The sequence below is a fragment of the Nicotiana tabacum genome, chromosome 21, assembly GCF_000715075.1.
Source record: "Nicotiana tabacum cultivar K326 chromosome 21, ASM71507v2, whole genome shotgun sequence".
Taxonomy (NCBI): Eukaryota; Viridiplantae; Streptophyta; class Magnoliopsida; order Solanales; family Solanaceae; genus Nicotiana; species Nicotiana tabacum.
Window position 1 is genome coordinate 1,029,414 of NC_134100.1, and position 27,962 is coordinate 1,057,375.

At 32.6% G+C, this 27,962-nt stretch overlaps 3 protein-coding genes across 3 annotated transcripts; 2 read left to right on the forward strand and 1 right to left on the reverse strand.

The window, feature by feature from the left end:
• The first annotated feature begins 12,209 nt into the window (after window positions 1-12,209).
• On the forward strand, window positions 12,210-13,340 carry LOC142175548 (uncharacterized). The gene has a single exon (XM_075242553.1). The coding sequence runs from the start codon at window positions 12,210-12,212 to the stop codon at window positions 13,338-13,340; it is 1,131 nt and encodes a 376-aa protein (XP_075098654.1).
• Window positions 13,341-20,495: 7,155 nt separating this feature from the next.
• LOC107774279 (myb-related protein 315-like) lies at window positions 20,496-23,191 on the forward strand. Its single transcript, XM_016593773.2, has 3 exons — window positions 20,496-20,767; window positions 21,757-21,886; window positions 22,495-23,191. The coding sequence occupies exons 1-3, from the start codon at window positions 20,635-20,637 to the stop codon at window positions 23,060-23,062; spliced, it is 831 nt and encodes a 276-aa protein (XP_016449259.1). The 5' UTR covers window positions 20,496-20,634; the 3' UTR covers window positions 23,063-23,191.
• Window positions 23,192-23,649: 458 nt separating this feature from the next.
• Window positions 23,650-27,561, reverse strand: LOC107774280 (cystinosin homolog). Its single transcript, XM_016593774.2, has 8 exons — window positions 27,266-27,561; window positions 27,034-27,166; window positions 26,139-26,228; window positions 25,883-26,007; window positions 25,239-25,281; window positions 24,920-25,037; window positions 24,754-24,803; window positions 23,650-24,124 (listed from the first exon to the last, which is right to left on the reverse strand). Exons 1-8 carry the CDS (start codon window positions 27,382-27,384, stop codon window positions 23,978-23,980), a joined length of 825 nt encoding a protein of 274 aa, XP_016449260.1. The 5' UTR covers window positions 27,385-27,561; the 3' UTR covers window positions 23,650-23,977.
• Between the last annotated feature and the right edge of the window lie 401 nt (window positions 27,562-27,962).

Consider the following 27,962-nt stretch of genomic DNA (forward strand, 5'->3'; position numbering starts at 1 on the left):
TGGTCATATTCACTAAGTGATGGATGAGCTTCAGCAAATTTCATACAAGATCCGATTATGCGTGAGATGCAATTTTAAGAAAGTACGGTACAATCTTTCTCAAGAATATTATGCGGATTTTTTCCTACTTCGATCCGCCGTTACGTGTTTTGTCGCAATTGACGTGTGTTAGAGGGATTGTCAAGAGGATCAACTCAGGTATGTTAAGGCTATCCCTTCTTTCCTTTTGGCATGATCCATACGATACAAACGAAACGAGAAAATGCACAACTTCCATAAATGATTCTATTCATAGAAATGCAAGAGATTCTTATATTCTTGATTCCCCATGTGTCCTATTATTCTCTCATCTGTTCATGGGTCTCAGAAAATGCGTAAGTTGATAAAGAGTTTATTTCATGATATTAATCAAAGGCATAATGATCTTATGACATTCCAAGAGATTTTATAGACGTACTTCTGATGCATTGCATTCATTTATACAAGTACATTGACTCATGACCAGATGACATTATATACGCGTATATATATGTATATGGGATATGGAAAAAGGTTACGATTGTTGTGCCAAAGTCCCACATCGGTGAAGTACCAATTTTGGTTGGTACTTCACCCTATAAAAGAAGGCCTAATGTTTAGGATTTAAACACATATCTTATTTGCCTTTTTATCTTCTTAAGGCATTTGTATCTTTTCTCTTTAGTATTATTTCACTTGTATTTTTGGAGTGGAATAAAATATTGGTTGTGTCCGAGGAAGTAGGCAAAATTGACCGAACCTCGTAAATTCTGGTGTTCCTTTTATTGTTGCTTTATTGTCTTATTTATTATTTGGTGGCTGCCATATATTTTGGTATAGTAGTTATGACTAATTCACACTATATACATTTGGCTTCCGCAACAACGGCGTTATATACGCACCACCACCTGATCAACTAGTATACGTTGATGATTTGCGTACAGTGGCCGAGATGATATGATGGGATGCCCTCAGAGGCTTGATGATGTTATGAACACATATACCCATACATGGTATGATATTTATACGTATATGCATGACATTATAATATTAAATGATTCATGAGCTATTCAGATATACATTTTGAGTCTTTTACTCCATGATTCTCTTGTGTATATTGTTTACTGATTTTTATTCGTTACATACTCAGTACATTATTTGTACTGACGTCCCTTTTGTCTGGGGATGCTGCATTTTATGCCCGCAGGTCCCGATAGACAGGTCGAGAGTCCTCCAAGTAGGCTATCAGCTCAGCGGAAGATATTAGTGCGCTTCATTTGCTCCGGAGTTGCTTATTTGGTTAGTATGATTTAGACATGTATTGATTGGTATGACGGGGCTCTGTCATGATCTTTATGACAATTATGTATTCTTAGAGGCTTGTAGACAGATGTCATGTATATGAAAGATTGTATGACCTTGTCGGCCTATGTTTAGTGTACGAGTGCTCATTTTGGCCTTATAGGCCCGTATGTCACATGTATAAGTTTTTATATTAGCTTGGGTCGTCCTATATTGAGTATTCCCTTATGTTTATTCTTGTTATTTCATACGACCCTTCTGATCCATTTACCTATGTTGATGTAATGAGAAAGACACGTTAAATTGGTACTCGGTTGAGTAAGGACACCGGATATCCGTCGCGGCCCATTGGTTTGGGTCGTGACAAAAAATTCAATGCAACCTACTCAATTTCAATTTATGTGAGGAGTAAGGTTTATTTATATACCTAAAAATAAGACTTAACTTTGAGTTGTGTGATTACTGATATAAAAAACTAAAAGTAGTAAAAAATTAGTAAAAAACTAAAAATGGGAAGCAAACGAATCATTACCATCTGGAGAAGAATGGTAAAGAAAAAAAGTAAAATGAAGAAATACAAGATGGAGTAAGACGCAGAAATGGAGAAGAACGGGAGAATAGAGTAAAATTGGGTTTTGTTGTGAAGGACATTTTTGGAATAATGAAATATTATTAGGGTTAAAAGGGTAAATATTTGGTTAAAGATAGATGACTTCTAAGCTAAAAATAAAAAAAAAAAAAAAAATTGGGGTAACCTAACTTATTGCTTTTAGCTTATTTGAGCATAAAAGCAGGTTTAAGCCAATCCAAATACCCTCAAAGATTATTAGTTGTTACTAGTATTCACACCCACGCGGAGAATATTAAATATAATTTTTCATAAAAAAATATTACTTAAAAACTACGATGCAAAGAAACATGTAAATAATATTAATTTATGAACATGTAAATACACTGGATATTCATATATTCAAGTCCATCCAAATTCTCCTATTTTTCTTGAATTACAATTTAATTATTTAAGTACTTGAAAAAATTGAAAAAAATAAGGAAAAAACTTATATTTAAAATATTTATCTTCTTTTTATTTTTTCATGAAATAGTAGATAATATTATTATATAAACCCTACAACTGATAAATATGTTGCAACAATATGAAGACAGATGTGTAATAATATAATTATCTATCTATATTATTATAAAAGCATGAATAATTTATGTTAAATGTTGAACGACAAATATTATCCCTGAAATATTAACGTACTTCTATGGCCTTAATATTGAATATTTCTCCAAAAGGAATTTTTTCATATCGGATAGAATTGTAATAACTTGATATATACTGTGCATACTAGGATTCATATTCTTCAATGAATTTATTTACTAATATGATTCATATTATTCACAAGTCACATGCTTATAAGACGTATTTAGTATCATAGTCAAAATAATTGTATTAGATTATTTATGTGGTTAGCATGGGCGAAGCCACCTTGAGCAAATGGTGGTCAACTGACCATTCTTCGCTGAAAAATTACGAAAAATTATACTGTGCATATAAGTAAAATATTGATTTTAGATATATAAAACTTATATTGAACACCCTTTGTCGAAATTCTTTTTCTACTTCTTTCAAATTTGAATACTCTTGAAAATATTTCTGGTTTCGCCACTAGCGCTTCCTTCTCTATTTACGATTGTGTTTGGTTGATTTTTTTTGTTATATTTATTTTATTTTTTTCTATCGGATGCATGTTAATATAAACTTGTGTGACTACATATTATATATTGGCAATACTCTCGTGCTTCTTTCTCTACTGAAGGTGTAGGTTCGGTTGATTTGTTCTAAATTTATTATTGTATAAAAATATATATATATCTATATTATATTAAAAGTAGAGTAGTGAAGTATGTGATTAAGTCAAGTGACAAACTAAAATGAAGCCACATAGCAATTTTATGGAATCTATTTGTTGGATTCTATTTGTATAACAATGAAAAAATTTATTAATAGATATTCTTTTGGATCTAATTAATAGTTAAAATATATATCTATGAGGAATTGCATATTCTGTAACTTATAATTACCATATTTAGAGTAATATTATATGACAAATGATTTAATTTAAGTGATGAGTTAAAGTAAGTATTAATTAGAGAAAATAACGTATTCATGGTTTAATTAAGGAAATGAATATTCATGGTTTCCTCCAAAGATAAAATAAAGTAAGCATTAATTAGATAACAGGTTATAAGTACTATTAAACCAAGGCAGAATCAATAGTTCATATCTAACATTCCTTGATTTTGAAATATTATTTTTTATTTTTTATTTGTATTGTATCAAACTAATATATCTTTTATATTATTGCTTTAAGTAAAATTTATGCAAATACCTTTTCCTGTTGAGCAAAGGTTCTCCGAATTTTTTGAATTAATGCTTTGAGTTAATATAGTTAAGAGAATGGCAAGAGAGATTCTTATATTTTTTCTTTTGAAATATACAATTTTCGCCAAATTGTTAGGTAATGAGAAAAATATATAAAAAAAATTCATGTTGTCATAAAAATGGACGGAATTTTTTTTCGAAACATGTTAGATTATATATGATTATGTTGCCATGAAAAACTAAATGATCACTGATTTGTAATTTATATTTATAGCTTTCATATTTTTCAAAGATAGTCAAGCTTCATATTAAGCGTAGTGAAAAGGTTACTTGAAATTTTTAGGATAAAATTTAAAAATATTTTAAATTTACTATATAAATGGGGAAAGTTAGGCAGAAAACATACTTTTGGCAAATCTTTCATTAGGCAAAAATAAAAAGATTCAAGTCTAATTCTTATTTTAGGAAGAAAGGAGTACTAAGATTACCTAGAAGTCTCAAGATCACAAAGAAGTCCAAATTAAAAGTGGCCAAACTAATCAAGAGAAGGCAATTAAATATGTTCGTGTCATAGATGTAGCAAAATTACTAGAGATTGTTATTTTCCTACTCTAAGTTTCTTATTGTGATTTTTGGTTTGATCATAAAATTTAGTGTTTATGTTTTTCAGATTTTTTCAAGTCCATTCATTGAAGCAACGAATGGCCACAGTGATGCAACCTCTTACATGGTGAAGAATCCAAATCAATTGAAAGAAGTATTTTGAGGTTAATTGGTATGATTATGTTCCAAATGCAATTTTGAGATTCTAGGAAAGATGAATACTTTTGCTTTTTTCAATAATATATTATTGTTAAAGATAAAAATTGAACTTTAAAATTGAATCATGAATTGCGATATTGATGGTTTATAAAAGTGAATGTATTCTAATTAGTTTTCGATTTTGCAAATTTGAATCTTCTTGCAGATATTTATCTATGAGATTTGGTTATCAAGTAGTCTATGTATGTGTCACGACCCGGATTTTTTCACTCTCGAGAGTCGTGATGTCACCGACTCGTAGAAGCTAGGCAAGCCACGAAATTTAGAAAATTCTTTACTTCTTTGTTTTAATCCCTTTAACAACTTGCTTTAACAGGTGACAAATATTTAAATAATAGCGGAATATGAGATTAAGCGGAAAACTTAAACAAAATAAACCAAAATAATTCGAAAATCAACATATGCCTCTAATTAGAAATTGGTATCACAACTTTCACGGACTATCTATGATTACTACATACAAACGTTTGAAATAAGGAACACTGTCTGTCTCGGATACAATGATAACAGAACAAAATAACTGATAGAAGAGACGTCGGGCCTGCGAATGCCTGCAGGACTACCTCGAAATCTCGGTGGACCGAAGGTCGGCTCCCCAGCTACTGCTGCTGACCCAGTGCTGCTCCGGTATCTGCACATAAGTGTAGAGTGTAGCATCAGCACAACTGACCCCATGTGCTAGTAAGTGCCTGGCCTAACCCGGCGAGGTAGTGACGAGGCTAGGACCAGACTCCAGATAAACCTGTGCAGTTATATATATATATGGCGGAAAAGAAATACAGAAATAACCAAATAAAGATAGGAGGGGAAAACATGCTACGGGGAATAACAGGTAAAACAAAACATCAAGGGAAGTATGAAGGAATCAAAATCAACCACTAACAAGAATGAGGAAAAAACAAAGGCAGATTTCATTTTCTTTTCACATCTTGTTGCAGGCGTGCAACCCGATCCCGATTCCTGTATCTCGTGGTAGGCGTACCACCCGCTCCCATTTCATTATATCTTGTGGTAGGCGTACCACCCGCTCCCATTTCATTATATCTTGTGGTAGGCGTACCACCCGCTCCCATTTCATCATATCTTGTGGTAGGCATACCACCCGCTCTCATTTCATCATATCTTGTGGTAGGCGAACCACCCGCTCCCATTTCATCATATCTTGTGGTAGGCGTACCACCCGTTCCCATATCATTATATCTTGTGGTAGGCGTACTACCCGCTCCCATTTCATGTGGTAGGCGTACCACCCGCTCCCATTTCATTATATCTTGTGGTAGGCGTACCACCCGCTCCCATTTCATTATACCTTGTGGTAGGCGTACCGCCCGCTCCGATTTACAAGCCAACAATAATCACAGGGAATCCCGGCAAGGGAACAGGAGCAATATAACAACTTCCCAGCAAGGGAAAAATGATATTTCAATAACATCCCAGCAAGGGAACAATAACACCGAACAAACTTCCCGGCAAGGGAACAACGGTGATAACAACATATGAAGCGCAATAAACCACAACAGAGTCATAACAATTATAATACAAGACTCACGGGCATGCTTGACACCAACGTATAGATACTCGCCACCTTGCCTATACGTCGTACTCCACAATTAGCATGTAGCAAATAAGACACAACTCTTAATCCCTCAAGCTAAGGTTAGACCAAACACTTACCTCGATGCCTCGAACACAATTCAAATTTCAATTATAGCTTTATCCCTTGATTCCGCCGCCAATTCGCTCGTATCTACCCACAAGTTACTTAATTTCATCAATAAACGCTAAATGGATCAATTTGAATGCATGAAAAAATGAGTTTTCCAAAGTTTTTACCCAAAATGTCAAAATTGCCCCCGGGCCCACGTGGTCAAAACCCGAGGTTCGAACCAAAACTCGATTACTCATTCCCCACGAGCTCAAATATGTAATTTGTTTTGAAATCGGATCTCAAATCGAGGTCCAAATCCCTAATTTTTGAAAAACCTAGGTTCTACCCGAAACACCCAATTTCCCCCATAAAAATCATTGATTTGAAGTTGAAATCATGTTAAAAGACGTTAATGATTAAAAAAAAACTAGTTAAAAATGACTTATAATTGATTTGGAGAAGAAAGGTTGTTTGAAAAATCGCCTCTTATGTTTTTTGGGTTTTGAAAAATGCACAATGACTGAAAATCACGTCTATTTATACCCCTCTCAGACCCCCTGTGCGGACCGCACAAAATGGACTGCGGCCGCACAAGCCTTCCTGAGGGTACTGCGGTCTAGTGCCCTGTGCGGACCGCACGAAATGGACTGCGGCCGCAAAGGCCTCCACCGCGCACCGCACAAAGCCGACCGCGGACTACACAGCCTCCACCGCGCTCCGCACGAGGTCGACTGCGGACCGCACTGGTGGGTTCAGAGACCTGCAACTTCTCGTTTTAAGTTTAAAACATCCCGAAACCTACCCAAAACTCACCCGAGCAATCGGAACTCCAAACCAAGTATGCATACTAACTCAAAAACATCATATGGACCTACTCGTCCGATCATATCATCGAAATAACATGTAAATCATGAATTAAACCTCAAAACTCAATATTTTCATCAAGAACTCTCAAAGTTCATAACTCCTCAACCGGAAGTCCAATTCACGTCAAATAAACTCTGTTTTTCACCAAATTTCACAGAAATGTCTTAAATCATATATAAGACCTATACCGGGCGCCAGAACCAAAATACAGGCCCGATACCATCATGTTTTAATCAAATTTCATTTCAATTTTTCTTAAATAATTTCCTTTAAGAATTCATTTCTCAGGTTTGGAACCTCGGAATTCGATTCCGGGCATACGCCCAAGTCCCATATTTTCTTTCTGACCCTCCGGGACCGTCAAATCATGGGTCCGGGTCTGTTTACCCAAAACATTGATCGAAGTCAAATTTATTCATTTTACAGTCAAAACTTATCATTTTTCACATATTTTCACATTTAAGCTTTCCGGCTACGCGTCCGGACTGCGCACACAAATCGAGGTGGTGCTAAGGGAGGTTTTTAAGGCCTCGAAACGTAGAATTTCATTACAACACAAGTGATGACCTAAAAGGTCATCACAGTATGAGAATAGAATCACGAGTTAATGTTGTAGTAGTTGGTAAGTAAAAAAATTTCAATTAAAAGCGTATTTTATGTGAGTACTCTTCGTTTTTTATAAATAGTGTTTCAGACGTTATTTTATTTGAATTTTTTATTTGTAAAACAAATGATATAGAACATCTAACTATTTGACCTTTCTAGATTTTCAAAGGTAAATGAATACAATTGGATCAATGTGGGAACTGAACATTAACTAACAAGTATCCTTTACGAGAAAAGGTATGTTAATACTTTTTTAAGAGATTGTTTACAATTTTAAGATTTCAATTTCGAAATTGTCATATCACTTAATTATGATATCTTGGTTCCGATTGTTTTTAACGAGGTTGTTAAATTGTATGTCTTTGAATAGTGCTGGATTAGGATTATTCATGTGCTTATGCATATGTTAATTTGATCATGTATTCAGGCATGTTTTAAGACCATTATTTCCACAAAGTTGTAATATGATTTTTTGAATCCCAAAAATTATTAATAGATATTTTTTGTAATACTTCTTTAACTTTTGAATCTTTGTGTATGCTTATCAATTGAAAACTAGCCCAGAAACAAATAATTCTGATGGTGCAATACTCTTAGAGCTTACTTATTAACTGGTTTGACCTCAATACAAGAGACAAGGTAAATTTATGTTGTTGACATATATTAAGATAGTAAAGAAAATATTTGTGTGATTTCTCCCTCGGATTAATTTTTGTGAACTACATTTTATGATTGAAATAAAAGAGAAGAAAGTTTTAATTGGTTATGCCAAGTAATACAAAATTAAAAATTATTAAAAATATTAGTAGATGTATAATAAAATAACAAAATAACTTCTTTATTTTTAATCTGGACAAATTCAATATCACAAATTAGTACTAAATATGATATTATTTTGATTATAGGTAAAAATGTTAAATGCGAAAAATTAATTAAAATTTTACGATAGATCTAAAAAATGCACAACTAATGAGATAGATATAATATGAGGACATTTATACTTTGAATTAATTAAAAAATGAAGTAAGTAGATAATGCACGAAGATATTAATGATTAATTTAGAAAATAAAAAAATAGAATAATAGAAAATTTTCATATAGAATTTTTTATTAGATATATTATGTTGAAAATAAAAATGGAGGTTGAATTTTTATTTTTCAAAGCAATGTGATCAATGCTCAAATAACAAAGATCACAATTTGAAATGTTTAGTATTATAATTCTTTAATACGATCCATGCATCGCGCATGTTTTAATACTAGTTATATTAAAAGGAGAGTAGTGAAGCATGTGGTTAAGCCAAGTGGCAAGCTAAAATGAAGCCACTTGGTAATTTTAGGACAACATTAATAATTAGAAATTATATATAGAAACACATAATTAATGGAGGTAGTTTAATGAATCTTATACATAATCTAAATAGATCTAGACAAATATAATCTATATATCTATATATATCTATATATTGATCCACTCATAAATTTTCTTCTATGTTAGCTAGAAATATGGAGGTGAAAAATTAATTAAAAACTATAATAGAAAAAGAATAATATATAAAGACGAAAATTGAGAAAACCTATGACTATTTATACTTTGGAGTAAGTTAAAATATAAAATAAAACTAAAAATTACTTAAGATATTAAAGATTTATTGAATTTAAAAACTAAATAAATTCAAGCAGCAAAATAAGATCTTACATAAAATATACAAATTAATTATAAGGTAAGAGAAAAATTAAATAATCAGCAAAAGATATTTTAATAACAAGAAAAATAAATTCATATTAATATTGATAAATCGTGCAAACGAATATTTTATACGTAAATATTACTACAACATTTAGATATAATGTGTTCAAACAATTAAGAAAATATTTTTCTATGATTAATATTTGAATTGAGTTTAGTTAGTTTAAGTTTGAAAGCATACCATAATTTTTTAAAAATATGATCCAATTAAGAAAATATAATGATAAAAATTATTTGAATTTGAGATGAGAAAGTATTTTAATTTTTATCTATATTATATTAGAATGAGTGAGGTAAAAATAGATATTAAATTCAAACAGGCTAATAAAAATTCACATGACAATGTAATAATATTAGGTATTGAATAATGTAAAATCAATAATAAAGAATAAATAGAAAAAAAACTAATATTTTTTATCATAGGAAAAAACTAAGATTTTTATCTCAGCAACAGAGCATAATGGAAAACTCAATGGACAAAGGCAAAGCTATAGAGGACAGGTTTGAACTGGATATGACAAATTTTCCAGCTTTATCAGCCATTGCTATGAGGAATTCTTTTGGACCATTGACTAAAGGATCATGGTGTTTGAGTAGTGTACCTCCTGATAAAGGAAGAGGTAGGCTAACTTACTGATGAAGTGGATATTTTGGAATATTAGATGGGTGAATAAGAGGTATAAACAAAAAGAGTTAAAAAAATATATTAGTAACCAAAGAATAAAACTAGCAGTCATAGTGGAAACAAGAGTTAAGGAACATAATGCTAGTAAAATCATATCAAATATACTGCCAGGGTGGAACTATGCTACCAACTATCAGGATGCTTCAAATAAATGGATATGGTTTACTTGGGACTCGCAGTGGTATAATGTTACTATCCTAAGTGTTGCAGCTCAATACATACATTATTTGGTACAAGATAGGGTGGGAATAATTGATTGTGCAATTACAGCTATATATGGTTACAATACCATAGAGCAAAGGAAACAATTATGGAGTGGTTTGAAGGACATTGCAACAGGAAACGCAAAAACATGGTTTCTATGTGGGGATTTCAATGCAGTCCTACATACCAATGACAGGCAGATGGGCAACCCCATTACATATACAGAAGTGCAGGACTTTGCTGACTGTGTAGCTAATCTAACTCTGAATGAACTGGCATGGACATGTGACTATTACACATAGTCAAACAAGCAACATGGTGTAGAAAGGATCAGCAGCAGAATTGACAGAGCTTTTGGCAATTATGAGTGGATGATGCAGTAGGGTCATGTGGCTACTAAATATGGATTGCCATACATATCTGATCATAGTCCAATGCTATTAACTCTTTCCTCAGCTCCCAAACCTGGCAAAACACCTTTTAGATTTTTTAATGTCTGGGCAGATCATGAAAGCTTTATATCCATTATAGAAAGAATCTGGAATCAATCTTTCGCTGAGGGCAAAATGAAGAAAATTTGGATAAAATTGAAGAGGTTAAGGCCTTTGTTCAGGACCCTAAACACTGAGCACTATAGAACTATTAGTATGAAGATTGAACAAGCTAGAACAACCTTAGAGGAGGTGCAACAGAAGATAATTACAGCATATAATGACAATCTGATTGAAGAAGAGAAAAGCTTATTGCAGAACTTAGAAAAGTGGTCCCTTATTGAAGAAAGTGTATTAAGGCAGAAAGCAATAACTAAGTGGATCAAACTGGGAGACTCTAATACCAAGTATTTTGCAGATGTTATGAAGGAAAGAAGTCAGAGAAAGCAAGTAAATGAACTTGTATCAATCATGGGAGATAAACTTGTTCAACCTGACAACATAAAGCAGGAAGTGGTAGATTTCTATAAATCTTTAATCGGATCAGCAGCTCAATCTCTGCCTGCAATTGATAGAATGATCATGAGTAATGGGCGAAAACTATCACAAATGTAGAAACTTGCTCTATGTGCTGAGGTGACTGACAAAGAGATCTATAATGGATTATGTGCTATTGACAGTGACAAAGCACCAGGAATTGATGGCTACAATGCTTACTTCTTCAAGAAGGCATGGGTGATTATCAACAATGAAGTCAGTCAAGCAGTGAAAGAGTTCTTCAGTACTGGAAAATAGTATAAAGCAGTGAATTGTACCTCTATCACATTGGTCCTTAAAATGGTCAATCCTAGTACAATAAAAGATTACAGACCTATTGCTTGTTGCACCATGTTGTACAGGTTAATCTCTAAAGTCCCAGCTGGCAGAATACAACAAGTGATAGCATCAGTGATAAGTGAAGCTCAATCTGGTTTCATACCTGGAAGGAGGATATCACACAACATTATATTAGCTCATAATCTAGTCAAAGCTTATACAAGGAAGAACATTTCTGCCAGATGCATGATCAAAATTGATCTCCAAAAAGTCTATGATTCAGTTGAATGGAGTTTTTTAGAGCAAGTCATGACTGAAATGGGATTCCCAGAAAGATTTGTGAATTGGACAATGGAATGTGTGAAAACTGTTAACTACACTATTATGGTTAATGGAGAGACTACTCTACCTTTTGATGTTGCCAAAAGCCTAAGACAAGGTGATCTCATATCCCCTTTCTTGTTTGCAATTGTAATGGAGTATCTCAGCATAAATCTTAACAAGTTGAAGGAGGAGAAAGATTTTAAGTTCCATCCAAGGTGTGCAAAGTTAGGGATTATTCTGTTTCTCATATTCAAGACTGCTTCAATCATTTCTCTCAAGTATCTGGCTTACAAGCAAATTTGAAAAAGAACTCAGTGTATTTTGGAGGAGTACAACAGAGTACTAAGATGGAAATTATTCAAAAGTTGAGCTACACAATAGGAGAATTACCATTTAAATATCTTGGTATTCCTCTTGCTACCAAGAAACTATCCCTGATACAGTGGCATCCTTTAATAGAAAAGATAGTTGCAAGGATTTTTTCATGGACTGCCAAAAAGCTCTCTTATACGGGAAGAGTGCAGCTGGTACAAACTGTCCTATTTGGTATTCAATCTTACTGGTCACAACTATTCAACTTACTAATGAAAGTTATGAAGATGATAGCGGCTTATTGCAGAAGTTATATTTGGCCTGGGATCAACACCATTACCAAAAAATCCCTGGTGGCTTGGGATAGGATGTGTACACCTAAGTTAAGAGGGGGATATGGTTTGATTAATTTACAAATGTGGAACAGGGCAGCTATAGCAAAACTGTGTTGGGATGTAGCAAGCAAACGAGATAGCTTATGGATAAGATGGATTCATGCATACTACATCAAAGATAAGAGGATAGAAGACATAGCAATCCCACAACAGGCAAGCTGGATGGTGAGACAGATTCTAAGTGCCAGAACAGTACTACAACAAATTCAACATAGGCAACAAGCCAAAAAGAGCATGATCAGCCAGTTCTATTATCAGTTACTGGGAAATAGTCCAAGAGTTGTGTGGAATTCTATGATGTTCAAAAATAAAGCTAAACCAAAAGTTATATTCACAATGTGGGTACAGTTGCAAGGTACACTTCTAACTGCATATAGATTGATTAAATCGGGAGTCAATGTGGATCCAAGATATTCCTTATGTCAGCTGAATGATGAAACTAGAGATCATCTGTTTGTGAGCTGCTCCTTTACTAAAACAGTGTGGCAAAAGGTACTACAATGGATGCGAAGGCAAGAAGTAATTGGAGATAACTGGGGGCAACATCAAGAATGGATAACACAGAGAGCTAAGGGCAGATCCTATGGAGCACAACTATACATAATGGTTTATGCAGAGGTAACCCATGGTGTTTGGATTGAAAGGAACATGAGAATATTTCAACAGAGAAGTAGAAGTGCTGATAGTATAGCTAGAGAAATAGCCTACATATGTAATGTGCGAGCTACAAAAGGAATCAGTAGTTTAGTTCAACATTTTATGTTTCATTAGACATAGTATGTAGGATGAAATTGTTTTTCTTGAGTTTTTGATAGATATAGCTGCTGAGTTATAAGCAGGCTATGAAATGTAAAGATTATCGGTGATTAATAAAATGCTAATTACCTAAAAAAAAGTGTAAAACTTATTTAAATTTGAGATGAGAAAGTTTTTTATATTATGATAAAAAAATTATAATATAAGTCCACATAACTCAAGTCTAATAGTAAAATAAAAAACTAAAAATATTGAACAATAAAAATAAATTAGAGATAATGTAAGGACATTTATAAATCATAAGTTTAGAAAATAATATAAAGTAAATATACAATACTTAAAAATATTATTAAATTTTAAATAATTTAAACTTTTCGAGTAATATTTTTGAAACAAAATAAATATTTATTTTATAATTAAAAAATTATATATTTATCTTATATTATTAAAGAAAAGTAGTTGAGAATGATATTAAATAAAGTTACGAGTTAATGAAAAGCCACATAAAACATAATAAGACTATATATTAGATTAAAAATAGGAAAATTACGTTAACTTATTAGAAATTTACTAGTAGAAATGAAAAGAAAAGACTATTTGAATTTAAGATTAGAAAGTTCTTAAAACTACGATGCGAATGCTCAAATTATGAGTAATACCCCGGAATTGAAGTCTTATTTATGAAAAATAAAATAACAATAAAAAATAAAATTTTAAATTATAAAATAAATTTCTAATATAGGTAATTTTACTAAAATTAAATTTGTATCTTCAAACTAAAAAAGAAAAAAAAATATGTAAAGAAGTAAAATGACAATGAAAATATTACTAAAACATTTAGATATAATATGTTCAAACAGTTAAGAAAATATTTTTCTGTGATTAATATCCGAATCGAGTGCAGTTAGTTTGAGTTTGAATGTATAGCATAATTATTTGAAAATGCGGTCTAGTTTAGAAAATAAAATGATAAGAATTATTTGAGTTTGAGATGGGATTTTTTTTTTGAAAATATTACGTAAAGAATTAAAATGATAGTAAAAATATTATTACAATATTTAGAAATAATGTGATCAAAAAATTAAGAAATTTTTTTCTATCATTAAATAAATTTTTAAAATACAAAATAAATTTCTAATATTGGTAATATTAATAATGAAAATTAAAAATTAATTTTTATCTTATAGCTAAAAAAGAACAAAAATTTAACTGCATCTAATATAAAATTAATTATAAGAGAACTCAATACATTTAGAACATGATAATCAAATCACTTATGTATTAATATTTTAGACTTATGATTAACATCTGAATCGAGTGCAGTTAGTTTGAGTTTGAATTTATAGCATACTTTTTTGAAAATGTGGTCCAGTTTAGAAAATAAAATGATAAGAATTATTTGAGTTTGAGATGAATTTTCTTTTTTTAAAAAAATATTACGTAAAGAATTAAAATGATAGTAAAAACATTAATTCAATATTTAGAAATAATGTGTTCATAAAATTAAGAATTTTTTTCTATGATTAAATAAATTTTTTAAAAATACAAAAAAATTCTAATATTGGTAATCTTAATAATGAAAATTAAAATTAAAATTAAATTTTATCTTATAGCTAAAAAAGAAAGAAAATTTAACTGCATCTAATACAAAATTAATTATAAAAGAACTCAATATATTTGGAACATGATAATCAAATAACTTATGTATTAATATAAAACTAATTAACATTTATAGTAGGAAAGAGAATGTATATTAAAAAGAAAATAGAGGTAGTGTGAGGATACTTATACTTTAAATTAATTTTAATATAGATAAAATAAAATAATTAATTATATTTAAAAATATTACTGACAAATTTAAATGATTAAAATATTATGAATAAGAGGATAAAAGCATAAAAATATATCAAATTTCTAGAATTAAACATTTATTTTTATCATGTACTATTAAAAGGATAATAAGCAAGACATTAACTTAATTATAAGCTAACAAAAAATTATATGATGGTATAATAATATGAAATATTAAATAATACAATAACTATAAGAAAATAAACAAAAAAAAAGAATTTACGTAAAAATAATGTGATGAATAAGACATATTTGACTTCCTGATAAAAATAAAGTGACTGTAAGAATTTTATTAAAATAATATGATCTAATGTGCTCGAACAAGACTGATCACAATATGACATGTTTAGTATTCTTTAATATCCACCACGGAATGAAATGCAAGTACTAAAATCAAGGGGTCAGGTTGCTACAAATATATGTTAAATAGATTGGTTGTCTACTACGATCCTGCTTCATAATTAAATTCTCATGTTATATAATTTTTATCCGAGAGATATATATTTTAAGGTTATTTGTACACGATTCAAACAACATACATTGCAATTTGAAATGATTTGTCAGTGCGTCGCACGAGTACTAATACTAGTTCATATTAAAGAAATGCGTCACAAAGACAAGAAATACTCATGCTCTTATCTACTAGCGTTATTGAGCTAGTCGTCTTTTTACCAATTTTAATATAATAATTTGAAATATATCTACTTGCAACAGTTTTATCCTTGATCAATTGTGCTAAACTTTATTAATAAATTGGTTTGAATTATATATTATTATTTTTTATTTCAAGGAACTAATTATTTAACTTTATATGTACGAATAACAAGTAGTTTACGCATTAAAAGTGTATTACTTTTAGCACATGTTTAATATTTAGCACAAGATATCGCGTACATCACACGAACATAAAGACTAGTATAATTAAAATGTATGAATATTCTTAGAACTTTTTTCTACATTATATGAAATAAGCAATTAGACTTTTCTTATATTTTATTTTCAATATAAAATTTGTAATTATTTCAAATTCAAATTAGACTTTTCTCCTATGTTTAAAATTCAAATTCAAAAATAGTAACTAATTATTAATGACACATAGTGCATAATAATTTTAAAAAGAAATTGCCAAGTGGCTTTTATTATGTTGTCACTTGGCTTACAATGGTGTCTTTGCCTCTCCTATTATATATAGATGGATAGATTTCTATTATATATAGATAGATAGATTTCTGAAACCCTATACCTCGTATTAAATTTATGAGATGTATGAGTCGGGCGAAAATGGCAAAAAAACTTTGTAGTATATTAGTTATACAAATATCATTTTTCTATATGTCATATTATTTCAAGCAAAAAAATTTATCAGAATAATCCTGGCTAATAAGTTCTTCGTACAGATTATAATATACGTATGGTTATACGGTAAGTAACATAGATAGACAATTACATACTATTTAAGTATTTATAATACAAAAATTATTATGTCACATTATTTTTTTATTAATCTATTTTTAAAAGAAATAATACGTTTTTATATATGGTAAAAAATAAAAATAAAATAAAGAAATAAATAGTTTATGTAGGCTTTGTCCCAACATTCGGCATTTAAGCTAGATATGTAATTTTAGGAAAGTTACACTAGTTAAGTAAAAATGATCAAAAATGCATTATTTCATGTAAAAGTTATACGAGTAATTTTTTTCTTCTCTTTCTTTCTTCTATTTAATAGTAATTATAATCGCAATCCACAAATATGACTATAATCAAGGAATTGAGAAATACAATATATCAATTGAAAATGCAATTAACAAATATGACTTATAATCGCAATTGAGAAATGCGACTTATAAATTGCAACTGAAAAATGATACTTATAAGCGACTTATAAATAATAAATTGAGAATCCGAATTGTAAATCGGAATTGCAGAATGGTATTTATAAATCGCATTTTAGAGAGCCGTACTTGCAAGAATGTTCAATTTTTATTGTTAAGAGAGAGAAACTTTAGTAATAGCCTATTTGGCCATGTTTCTCCGTGGCCAAAAATATTTTATTTTTCAAATTTTTTTTTTTTTTTTTTTTTTGCAAAGCTGAAGTGTTTGGCGAAGCTTTTAGAAGAAAAATAAGTGTTTTTGAGGAGAAGCAGAAGCAGCTTTGGAGAATCTGAAAAAAGTAGTTTCTCTCCAGAAGCACTTTTTAAAAAAAAAATACTTTTTGAGAAAAATACACTTAGAAATACTTTTTTACAGCTTTGCCAAATAATAATTGCTACTCAAAAGTACTTTTCAAATTAATTAACCAAACACAAGTTGCTTCTCCCCGAAATTACTTTTGAGAAAAACACTTTTTAAAAAGAGTAGTATTTCTTAAAATAAGTGGATTTAAAAGATTGGCCAAATAGGCTAGTAAACTATGTATATTTTTTTTTTCAACAACCCAGTATAATCCCACTTAGTGGGGTCTGGGGAGGGTAGTGTGTACGCAGACCTTACCCTTACCCTGGGGTAGAGAGGCTGTTTCCAAATAGACTCCCGGGCATCCTTCCCTCCAAGAACTTCTCACCTTGCTCTTGGGGAGACTCGAACTCACAACCTCTTGGTTGGAAGCGGAGGTTGCTTACCATCAGAGCTAACCCCTCTTGTCTATGTATATTGTACTGTATAAAATCCTAGAAATATCATGTTCTTCAATATTTTAAATATAAAATCACTAAAACAACTGCTTAAACTACTCTTTAAACTTCGTTCGTTGAACTTGACTTGAATTGAGTTCATAACAATCATTAGAGAATATATGCCTGACTTGTATGCGTGAAAAAACTTAGATAGGTACATGAACTCAATGTTTAATTTGTTTATTAAGTTTTAATTGTATAATTTGGTTTGAAGTATTTTTTTAATTAATTCCTTAAAATCTGATAATGATGTTTTATTTTACGTTGCTTTACAGAGTAATAGAACCCTTTATGCCACCAAAGAAAACCACAACATGATTAACAACTCTTGACTTTTTGATTGGTTGAAATTTTGCTAATTGCTTTGACCTTTGACAAATTAAAGTAGCTAAGCTTAGTGATGTAAAGTTCAAATTGAGAATTTCTTTTATCTTTATCCGGAGTAATTTTATGGATAGTCATCCACAGAGGCCGACCCAGGATTTGAGAATAACGGGGGCACCATCAAAAAAATTATAGCAAGCGGGTTTCGAACCCTCGTCGTGTGACAAGGAGCAAGACTTATTCTTAGAAGCGGACTATTGCTGTAGGCGTAATTTTGTTAATGAGGGTGCCAAGGAAAATATTTAAGAGGTCTCCAACGTATATACAACTATGTATATATAAAGTTTTTGTCGAAATTAAGGGGTTCACGTGACCCCTCAAACATGGCTGTAGGTCCGCCTCTAGTCATCCAACTTTTCTTTCACCATGTACCACATAAGTATTTAATTTTATTTTGTTTAATGTGACGAGTACGATTTTTTTTGGTTTTTTTAAAGTGGTGCGACGTGGATATTCTTGGAATGACGACCCGTTTTTTACCATAGATTTTGCCAAATTTGGGTTTTCTTTTGGCAAACACATGTTTGTTCATAAATTTTATTTATATTTTGGTAAATTCTCAAAACCCAAATCCAAATCCCAAATTCAGCTCGAGAGCTGGTTTTGGCCCAAAATATTACTATTGCATTTTTTAAAAATTGCCCCAAACTTTTGTATTTTATAAAAGAGCTTACCATTTATTATTTTGTAACAATGTTGCTTCGTCTTCTCGTTCATCTGATAGTGTATTATGTAGTTCGTTATAAAAATGATAATTTTGTACCAAATTTATTTATGTTCAGGACTATAGTTTGCGATAATATAATGAATGTTATTGATGAAGGGTATTTGTGAATTGTGATAGTTTTTAGAACTTGTGGGTATAAGTCATGTTTCATGTTTTCTCAACCAAAAAAGAAAAGTGAAATATGTTTTGAAAATTGATGTCCAAACACATTTTCATCTTCAAACCAAATTTTACCTAAATCAGATTTTTCAAAATAAATTTGGGAATTTATGGTCCAACGTTAGCTTAATCTCTGTCACCTTATTGTTTTAATTTTCTGGCTTGAGATAGTTACAAGTTAATAGTATGTGAGATAGCAAATTAAATTTGCACTAAACAAGAAAAGGAGTTGCCTACAACGACAAAACTGGCCAGCTTTAAAGGGACAAGAGGAATAATCCATTTGAGTATTAATAAAAAAAATTATTTATTTTTGGCAGCAGAATAAACACTAATGAAGAAGACTTTGGCTGAAATATTCTTATTAAATTTCTCAATGGAATCAAAGATGACCCACGTCTGTTGATACTTTGTGGCTTGCTTTATTATTTTCTTCCTAAATAGAAGAAAAAAGAAAAGAAAAAAGTCAAAGAAATAATACCTTCTGAATTGTTTATTATACTCCAAGCAATTGAGAAGTTGCACTATCGAGGAGTATCGTAGGATAGATGAGATCCCTTCATTCTTAATGTTCGAACCGTTGAAATTGAAAAATTCTTGATAGGGTGTGTGTCACCCTTTAATCGGTCATATGCAGTGCACAAATCCTAATTAGTCGGACCAATAGATTTCAGATATTATATCAACAACAACAACAACAATAACAACCCAGTATAATCTTACTAGTGGGGTATGGGGAGGGTAGTATATACGCGGACCTTAGCCCTACCCTAGGGTAGAGAGACTGTTTCCGATAGACCCTCGACATCCTTCCCTCCAAAAACTCCCCACTTTGCTCTTGGGGTGCTTACCACTAGAGCAACTCACTCTTGTCAAATTTCAGATATCATATCATTATATCAAAAAAATTTGAGAAGTGCCATATACGGTTAAACCTCTTTATAAAAGCCTCATTTGTTCCGATATTTTTTTGCTGCTATAGAGAACTGCTGTTATAGAGGACATATATTATCACATAACATAAAAATTGGTTTCGACAAAAACTTGGCTTTTAGAGGGAATGCTTGTTATATAGAGATGTCGTTATACAAAGGTCTGGCCGTAAATGGTTAATGTGATGATGATTGACCACTTCTATTAAAAAATAAAGGGCAACCTGGTGCACTAAACTCCCGCTATGCGCGGAATTCAGGAAAGAACCGAACCATAAAGGTCTATAGTACGCAGTCTTACCCTGCATTTCTAAAGAGAAAAAAAAGGTCTTGCATGCACATCAACTTTTACAATTTTTTTTTTCAATCAATCATTTATATCCCCTCTTAAGAAGCATATCTCTTTTATTATTTGTCCTAACTGATCTGGCAGCATCTTTTCTTTGCTTCTAATACAAACTCCTCTTCATTTTCCCCTTGAGAAGAAGAAAAAGATTACCTATATATTTGTGCTTTTAACTCTATTCTTTAGTTTCTTTACAACTCTCTTGAATAGAGTCACTAAACAAGACTCTACTAAAATGGGAAGGCAGCCATGTTGTGATAAAATTGGATTAAAAAGAGGTCCTTGGACTATTGATGAAGACCATAAGCTGTTGAACTTTATTCTTAACAATGGCATTCAATGTTGGAAAATGGTTCCCAAGTTTGCAGGTTTCAGTTTTTGCTTTCTGTCTGTATATATTATATCTTTCTTTTTTTGTGTTAATCATTTGGTATCTGAAATACACTCAGCTTGACTAATTCAGACTCGTGCCCGGTATCACCGTTGAGGGATAAAGTGCTTTGTATCCTTAGGTATCATTTGGTACGAGGGATAAGGGATAAAAATCCCGATATTAAATTTGAGATGAGTTTATCCTATGTTTGGTTGGGATAAAATCGCAGTATAACTAATCCTGAAATTAGTTATCCCGGGATTGTAGTGTTATTTTTATTCCTATAGGAGGGTGGGATAACTAATCCTGAAATAACTTGTTTTCCAACCAAACGACCCCTTAGTTCTCTATTCCTTAGGATCGAACCCGAGACTTCTGGTTAACAGTAGAGGGATCTCAACCATTCCGCCACACTCCAACTCGATAATGTATGCATTTATTATATCTTTCTTTTTTGTGCTAATCATCTGGTATCCAAACTATACTCGGCTCGACTAATTCAGATTCGTGCCCGGTATGACCGTTGAGGGATAAAGTGCTTTGTACCCTTGGGTATCGTTTGATGCGAGGGATAAGAGATAATAATCCCGAGATTAATTTGAGATGATTTATCCCATGTTTGGTTGGGATAAAATCACGGTATAACTAATCCCGAAATTAGTTATCCCGAAACTGGAGTGATATTTTTATCCCTATGGGAGGTAAGATAACAATTTCGGGATAACTAATCCTAAGATAACTTGTTTTCCAACCAGACGACCCCTTAGTTCTCTATTCCTTAGGATCGAACCCGAGACTTCTGGTTAACAGTATAGGGATCTCAACCATTCCACCACACTCTAACTCGATGATGTATGTATATATCATAGCTGCAACGCCTACACGCGGAGTTTTGCAACTCGCATATTTTAACAATTTTTTTCCTATATAGATGATTAAAAGTACAATGCTTAATTTGTGACACTGAATTATTGTGTGATGAAGGTTTACAGAGATGTGGAAAAAGTTGCAGACTAAGATGGATTAATTATTTGAGACCAGATCTTAAAAGAGAGCCACTATCAGAAGCTGAAGAGAATCAGATTATACAACTTCATGCCTCTTTTGGTAACAGGTTTGTTCATTTGAGATAGTATAGAGCAATATTATTGCATATTTTTCACCATTTAATGTTGATTCAGATAAGGATTTAAGTTATATACACCGAAAAGTAAATAACGTTTATACTATGAGTTTAATTTAACCGATATAATAGGTTATTATTCTATTTTTCAGAGAGTTTAACTTCTATGCATTGTTACTGTAAAATTTTCAGCTCATCTAAAAGATAATTACATATAATCATCCGTAAAAATGAGATAAATAACTTGAAAATTAAGCAAGTTGCCTGCTATGACATGTTACAATTCATGGTAGTGCAAAAATCTTTACATTATTAGTGTATGTAAGTTATCACTTTTCAGGTGTCATTAAGAGTTAACTGCTGTTTGTAGGCCAACTAAATGTAATTTTGAAAAAAAACTTTATACAACTGTTTTTTATTATTCTATTGTCGCTTTTCATCTTCTTGTGCCGAGGGTCTATCGGAAAACAGCCTCTCTATCCCAGGGTAGGGATAAGGTCTGCGTACACACTATCCTCTCCAAACTCCACTTGTGGAATTATACTGAGTTGTTGTTTGTGTATAAAACTTAAAACTTTTCTGTTAAACTCTTTATGCAGGTGGTCTAAGATAGCATCACATTTTCCAGGCCGGACTGATAATGAAATCAAGAACCACTGGAACACTCGGATTAAGAAGAGATTAAAGCTTCTGGGAATAGACCCTTTAACTCACAATCCAATTAAGCCAATTAATCTTGAAAATCTTGAACAAAAACCAGACGAGATGATCACACAATCCAACATGCAAACACATGATCATGAAACAATGAATTCGTCGACAAGTAGTAAAACTAAGAAGACAGAAACAGACATCAAGATTGATGATATTACTAATGATTTCTCAGTAGTAGAGAATGAGTGTTCCAATTTGTGTGGAAACTTGGATGTGGACTTGTTGAGCAATACTACTGAAACTGTGTCATATTCTTTGGAAACTGCTGAATCCATCAATCTTTCATCAGCATCAGTTGCTACAGAATCCTCAAGTAATGTTGTCCCTGCAGAAGGACAAGACTCTATGCAGCAATGGTTTTACAGTGTGGATTCACTTTTCTCATGGGACAACAATGTCAATCAACATGGAGTTGGAGAAGACTTTTTCTTTTGGAGAAACTACAACCATTGATTACTCTATTTCTGTTCCTCCTTCTATCTCCATAGCTACATCTATCCTTTTCTATCATAAGTATTCTAGATTAATACACAACTTTCTCGAATTCATTTTCAAAAAGAGGTCCTTTCTGTTATTGAACTACTGCCGTGCGATGTGAGAAGCGCAAAAAAGCTCTAAGGTCCGTTGGGGTTTTAAGCGCAAAATGCAAATAAAGTATGGGCTTTAAGGAAGAAAGGCACAAACGGAGAAAAATTACAAATATGTATGTGTAATCCAAGACTAATATCTATAAGCATGTGTACTAAATATATGGGCAAAGAAATTGAAGAAAATTTACGATAAAGTGAAATATCAACTGTTTAGTATCGGCTCTTTCAGATTACGCTCGTTAGCAAGGAAAAATATGTCTTAGAGCCTTGATGACAACACTGAAGCGCATGTTAAGCAAGGTGTACCGCTCAACATGTTTTGAGCCTCGCGTCAGGGCTTAAACGCGCCTTTGATAACACTGCGATGAACATGACTTGTAAACTACACTAGTCAGTTTGGAAAAACTTCTCAAAAAGAAACGTTGATATCACACCATGTTAAGAGTTCGGTTATCATCTTTCATCAATCAGCCAACTAGATACACATAAAAGCCAAAGAACACATGCAAGGCATGTCACCAACATTGTTTCTTCATGCTTACATATTCACAAAAGAGGAAAGTTACTGAAGCAGTTTCTTTTCTCTTAAGAAGTTTCTTTACTTCATAACTAGTGTACAACAATACATATGCCTCAACACCAGCAAGTTGGGGTCGGCTATATGAATTCATTGTCCATGCCGCTCCATTTAGGCTCATCTATTTCAGTGTAACTGTATGCATGATTAAAATATATATTTTCTATTTTACAGTGGAGACATTTTCATATGAATGATGCATTATACATCTTCTTTGTTTTCATGATCGGAAGATTTAAGCAATGGTTTCTTGCCTATCACATCAACATCTCGAGAAGTTGCAGTCTTCCAAGCAGGATAGAGCACATAATGTTGCAAAATGAAGAGAATGTCAAAGAATATTGATATCTGCAACATTCATCCACCAAACCAAATAGTCAGAGCCTCATGATACTATCAATAGAACTGCTAACATTAGGAAAAAAGAGGAACTTAATTAGGAAGAAATTATTTTTTATTGGTTTTATGTGAAGGTATCCCAGTATCCCTAGCTCAAACCAAGAAGGCCTTGCACCATTTCCAGCTCTAATTTGCTACTTCCTCCGCCCCATTGACTCGGCACGAAGTTTAAGAAAGGAAGGAAGACATTTAAAATTTGTGGTCTAAAACAAACCATAGTATTTGTGTGGTTGTAAATCAATTTATTAAGGGTAAAGAAGAAATTATCCCCACTTGTGGTATTACACTGGGTATGTTGTTGTTGTTTGTAAAGAAGGAATTTTAAAAATAAATTGTTTTTAAATAAGGAAAGGTAGCATTCTTTTTGGGACTGCCTAAAAAGGAAAGAGTGCCACATAAATTGGGACGGAGGGAGTATATTTTATACCATTGGAAGTGTAACCCCTCATTATCTCATTAATTGATCTATAAAGAGAACAAAGTATAATAAAGTTTTTAAACAGCGAAATCAGGTATAATAGCTATAGACATGATGATCACAGCAAATATATAGATGGATAAAAAGTAACATTCCGTACCAGTGATAATAAAGTCTTGCCTATGTTTCCATAAAAGTTCACCCAGGAATCTGTGGAAAAGGAGTTTCAAACAGTATATTAAGCACATAATATAACTTCTCTTATACTTTACTAGAAATTTAACTAGTTCTGAAGAAGTCCATATATTTGAAAGACAGAAACTCACTTTGATCTATGGATTGCACTGCCATCTGTCCATAATTCGTCAAACCTCCAAGCAAGTCCAGCAAAATGTTGCCAATACTAAATCCAATAGTACTCTTCCGCTGAAAGTTCATAATAGCCTATAGATTTGAAAGAGGCAAGAAGTTAATCCAGACTGTAGAATGAATCTTACACTAACAAGCAGAATCAATGAAATACAGGACTATACACGTATCAAACAATTCTAGTATTTAAAGTAAAGAGAACCAAAAAGAGAGCCCAATTGATCGGAAGGTGCAAGAATTTTGAAAACAAACAAGCTGAACGTATGCAGTTATTACCTGAGGAATGTATTTAATCACTGTCATAACAACCTGCAACGTGCTGCAATCAAGAGTCAAACATAAAACATTAGCACTTGGAACATGCACATTACCAGTGAATCTAAATAACTCATACACCATGTATATAAGGTATAAAAACTTGCCTTTTAGAAAGAAAATGACAAAGAAGATATCAAGCTCATAAGGTACTTCAGAAGTACACTCATCACCCCCACCCCACCCCACCCGTTTTTGGTCTAGTGGTAAGAGCTCATCACGTGATGTGTCGGTTAGGCGGACGTCACAGATTCGAACCCTGCGCAGACAGAAGCCAGGTATTTAAGTGGAAGGGTAGAGGGACGGCCATTATCCATTGAGTTTCAAACCGTGTACCACTAGCCTCGGGGATTTCTCGGTTATCCAAAGGAAAAAGGTACTATGGAAGTGGCCAGCGAAGGCTGACGTATGATCATCTATTACTATACAAATCTCTTACCCTTTAAGTAAACACTCAAAAATCGGTGCCTTATTTGTTAGTCCTTATTAATCTTGGAAGAAGAGATATAGATAGCACGGGCAGCGCTAGCCTTCTAACTTCAATCAAAATAACTGATGAGATTTTCAAGGGGAGGAACTATGTTTCAATCAGGAAGGGTTCTTACTTGAAGCAAGAGACCAGCCAAAGCCAAGAATGGCTGGGGAGAGCTACGAACACACAAACTGCAACAGTTAACCAAGCAACAGACACGATCGCTATAGAAGTCTTTGCAACCTTCTGGTTTCCACGCTGTAAATAAAGCAATCATCGGCAAAGTGAGTAAAAGGCATTTATCAGGGTCTCAGTCCTTCACCTCATTTCCAGTTCCCTATCCATAGAAAATTTGAACTTAAAAAAGCAAATAGGAATGGTCCACTTACATCATAAATAGCAATCTGAAACAGGGTAAATGCTGTCAATAGAACAGCATGGACTGAGAAAGCAACATCATTGGCAGCCACAGGTATCATCTGCAGTTAAACAATCAAGGCAATAAGCAAGGAAGTCATCGAACTACATGAAAGCCTTCTTCGCATAATATCAATCAAGTTAAAAAGAGATCAAAACACTAAAAGTTCTTAAGAAAATGAGACAAGACAAAAGTACTACTACTACTTTGTGACCAGTTAGCAAGGAAACCCCAGTGGATTGCTTTCCAAACCAAAAATTTTGCTTTCACCAGCCTTCTTGTACTTTTTCTTTATGGTGTCTCACCAGCTTGTGTGCCTCACTAGCCCACCGAGCAGCTTGCTATAACTCATAAGGACAGATGCCAGATAATCCTTCCCACCAAAGATGGGCTTAAGCTAATGTCATTGTAGCTAAGATGTAGGCTTAAGCTAATGTCATAGTAGCTAAGATGTAGATTTTCCTTTCTTTTATGATGGGTGGTGTCCGGGCCAGCTCGCACACACTTCGAGTGTTCAACTGTATACCTGCTATCTCCCACCAGCACATGTACCGTGAACTCTGCCAACCAACGCTTAGGCAAATGGAAAGAATCACCTAGTGTTTTCTATGCCTCGACCTAGGATTTGAACATAAAACCTCATGGTTCTAAGTAGTAGCTACGATTTGAACCTGAGATCAATAGGTTATTACTCCTATGCTTAAATCACTCAAATTTCCGTTCAGTAGTTTGTTTTAAACCTCGATCCTACTTAAGTGCCAATTTAAAATTAGTAATCTATCTTAATTTTTTGTCCCCATATATATAATTCGAACAGAAAGCAGCGGAATTAAGCTAGAAAACCACAAAAAGCAAAAAAGTCAAACCTCATTATAGCCATATTTCTGACGATACTGCATCTGAACAGCAGAACTAAAGAACATGGAAGCATTATAAATGAGATACGATGAGTGCTTGGTCAAATTCAATACCACGAAATCGAAATTCAATCCCACCACACTGCGTTTCAATACACAAAACAAAAAGGGTTTAAATTAAAATCCATTATGGTATGAACTTTGATGTAAAAAAAATAGTAGGAAAATAAAAAGGGAGGACCTTTTGCGTCGGAAATTCAAGATGACTTGAGGGTAAAAACTAATGGACCAAGAGAAAAAAGCAATCCATCCTAAAGTATTGTACAGAACTTCCAGAGGAATTGAATTCCACGCCGCCATAACTTACTCTTTGGATTGTTTTTCTCCAAATCCAAACAAATGAATGAGTGAATCTTTATATTTGTAGTAAAGTGAAGATTCCTTTTTGGTGATGAAATATGGCTAAGCCAATGGAATCATTGGGTGCACTGTGTACGGTTTAAATGGCCTACTGACCTTTTGACCCTCCTGGGAAATGAACTGAATCGGGCCCCAAAGATGTGGCTATATATGTAAATGAATTCGGCCACGAATTGCGTCTCAGTTCACGCCTACTTCCATTGGGGGAAGTGCATAGCTAGCCGCTTTAAAGAGTAAAAATGGCACGGGGCGCCTATTTGATCGCCCCATTTAATTTATATTTATTTTTTAAAAGTTTTAACTTGTACTCACTTTTTAAACAATTTCAGCCCACTTTCTTCTCCTCCTCCTTCTTCTCCTTTGTTTTCTTCTTCTTCTTCTTCTTTCTTCTGCTGTTGTTGTTGGTGCTGCTATAAAATTTGAGTTCATGGGATGCTTGCCATAAATATGTTTATCAGATTATTTAAAAATAAATTATAAATAATTATGTAAGTTAGTAGACAATTATTTTGTGAATA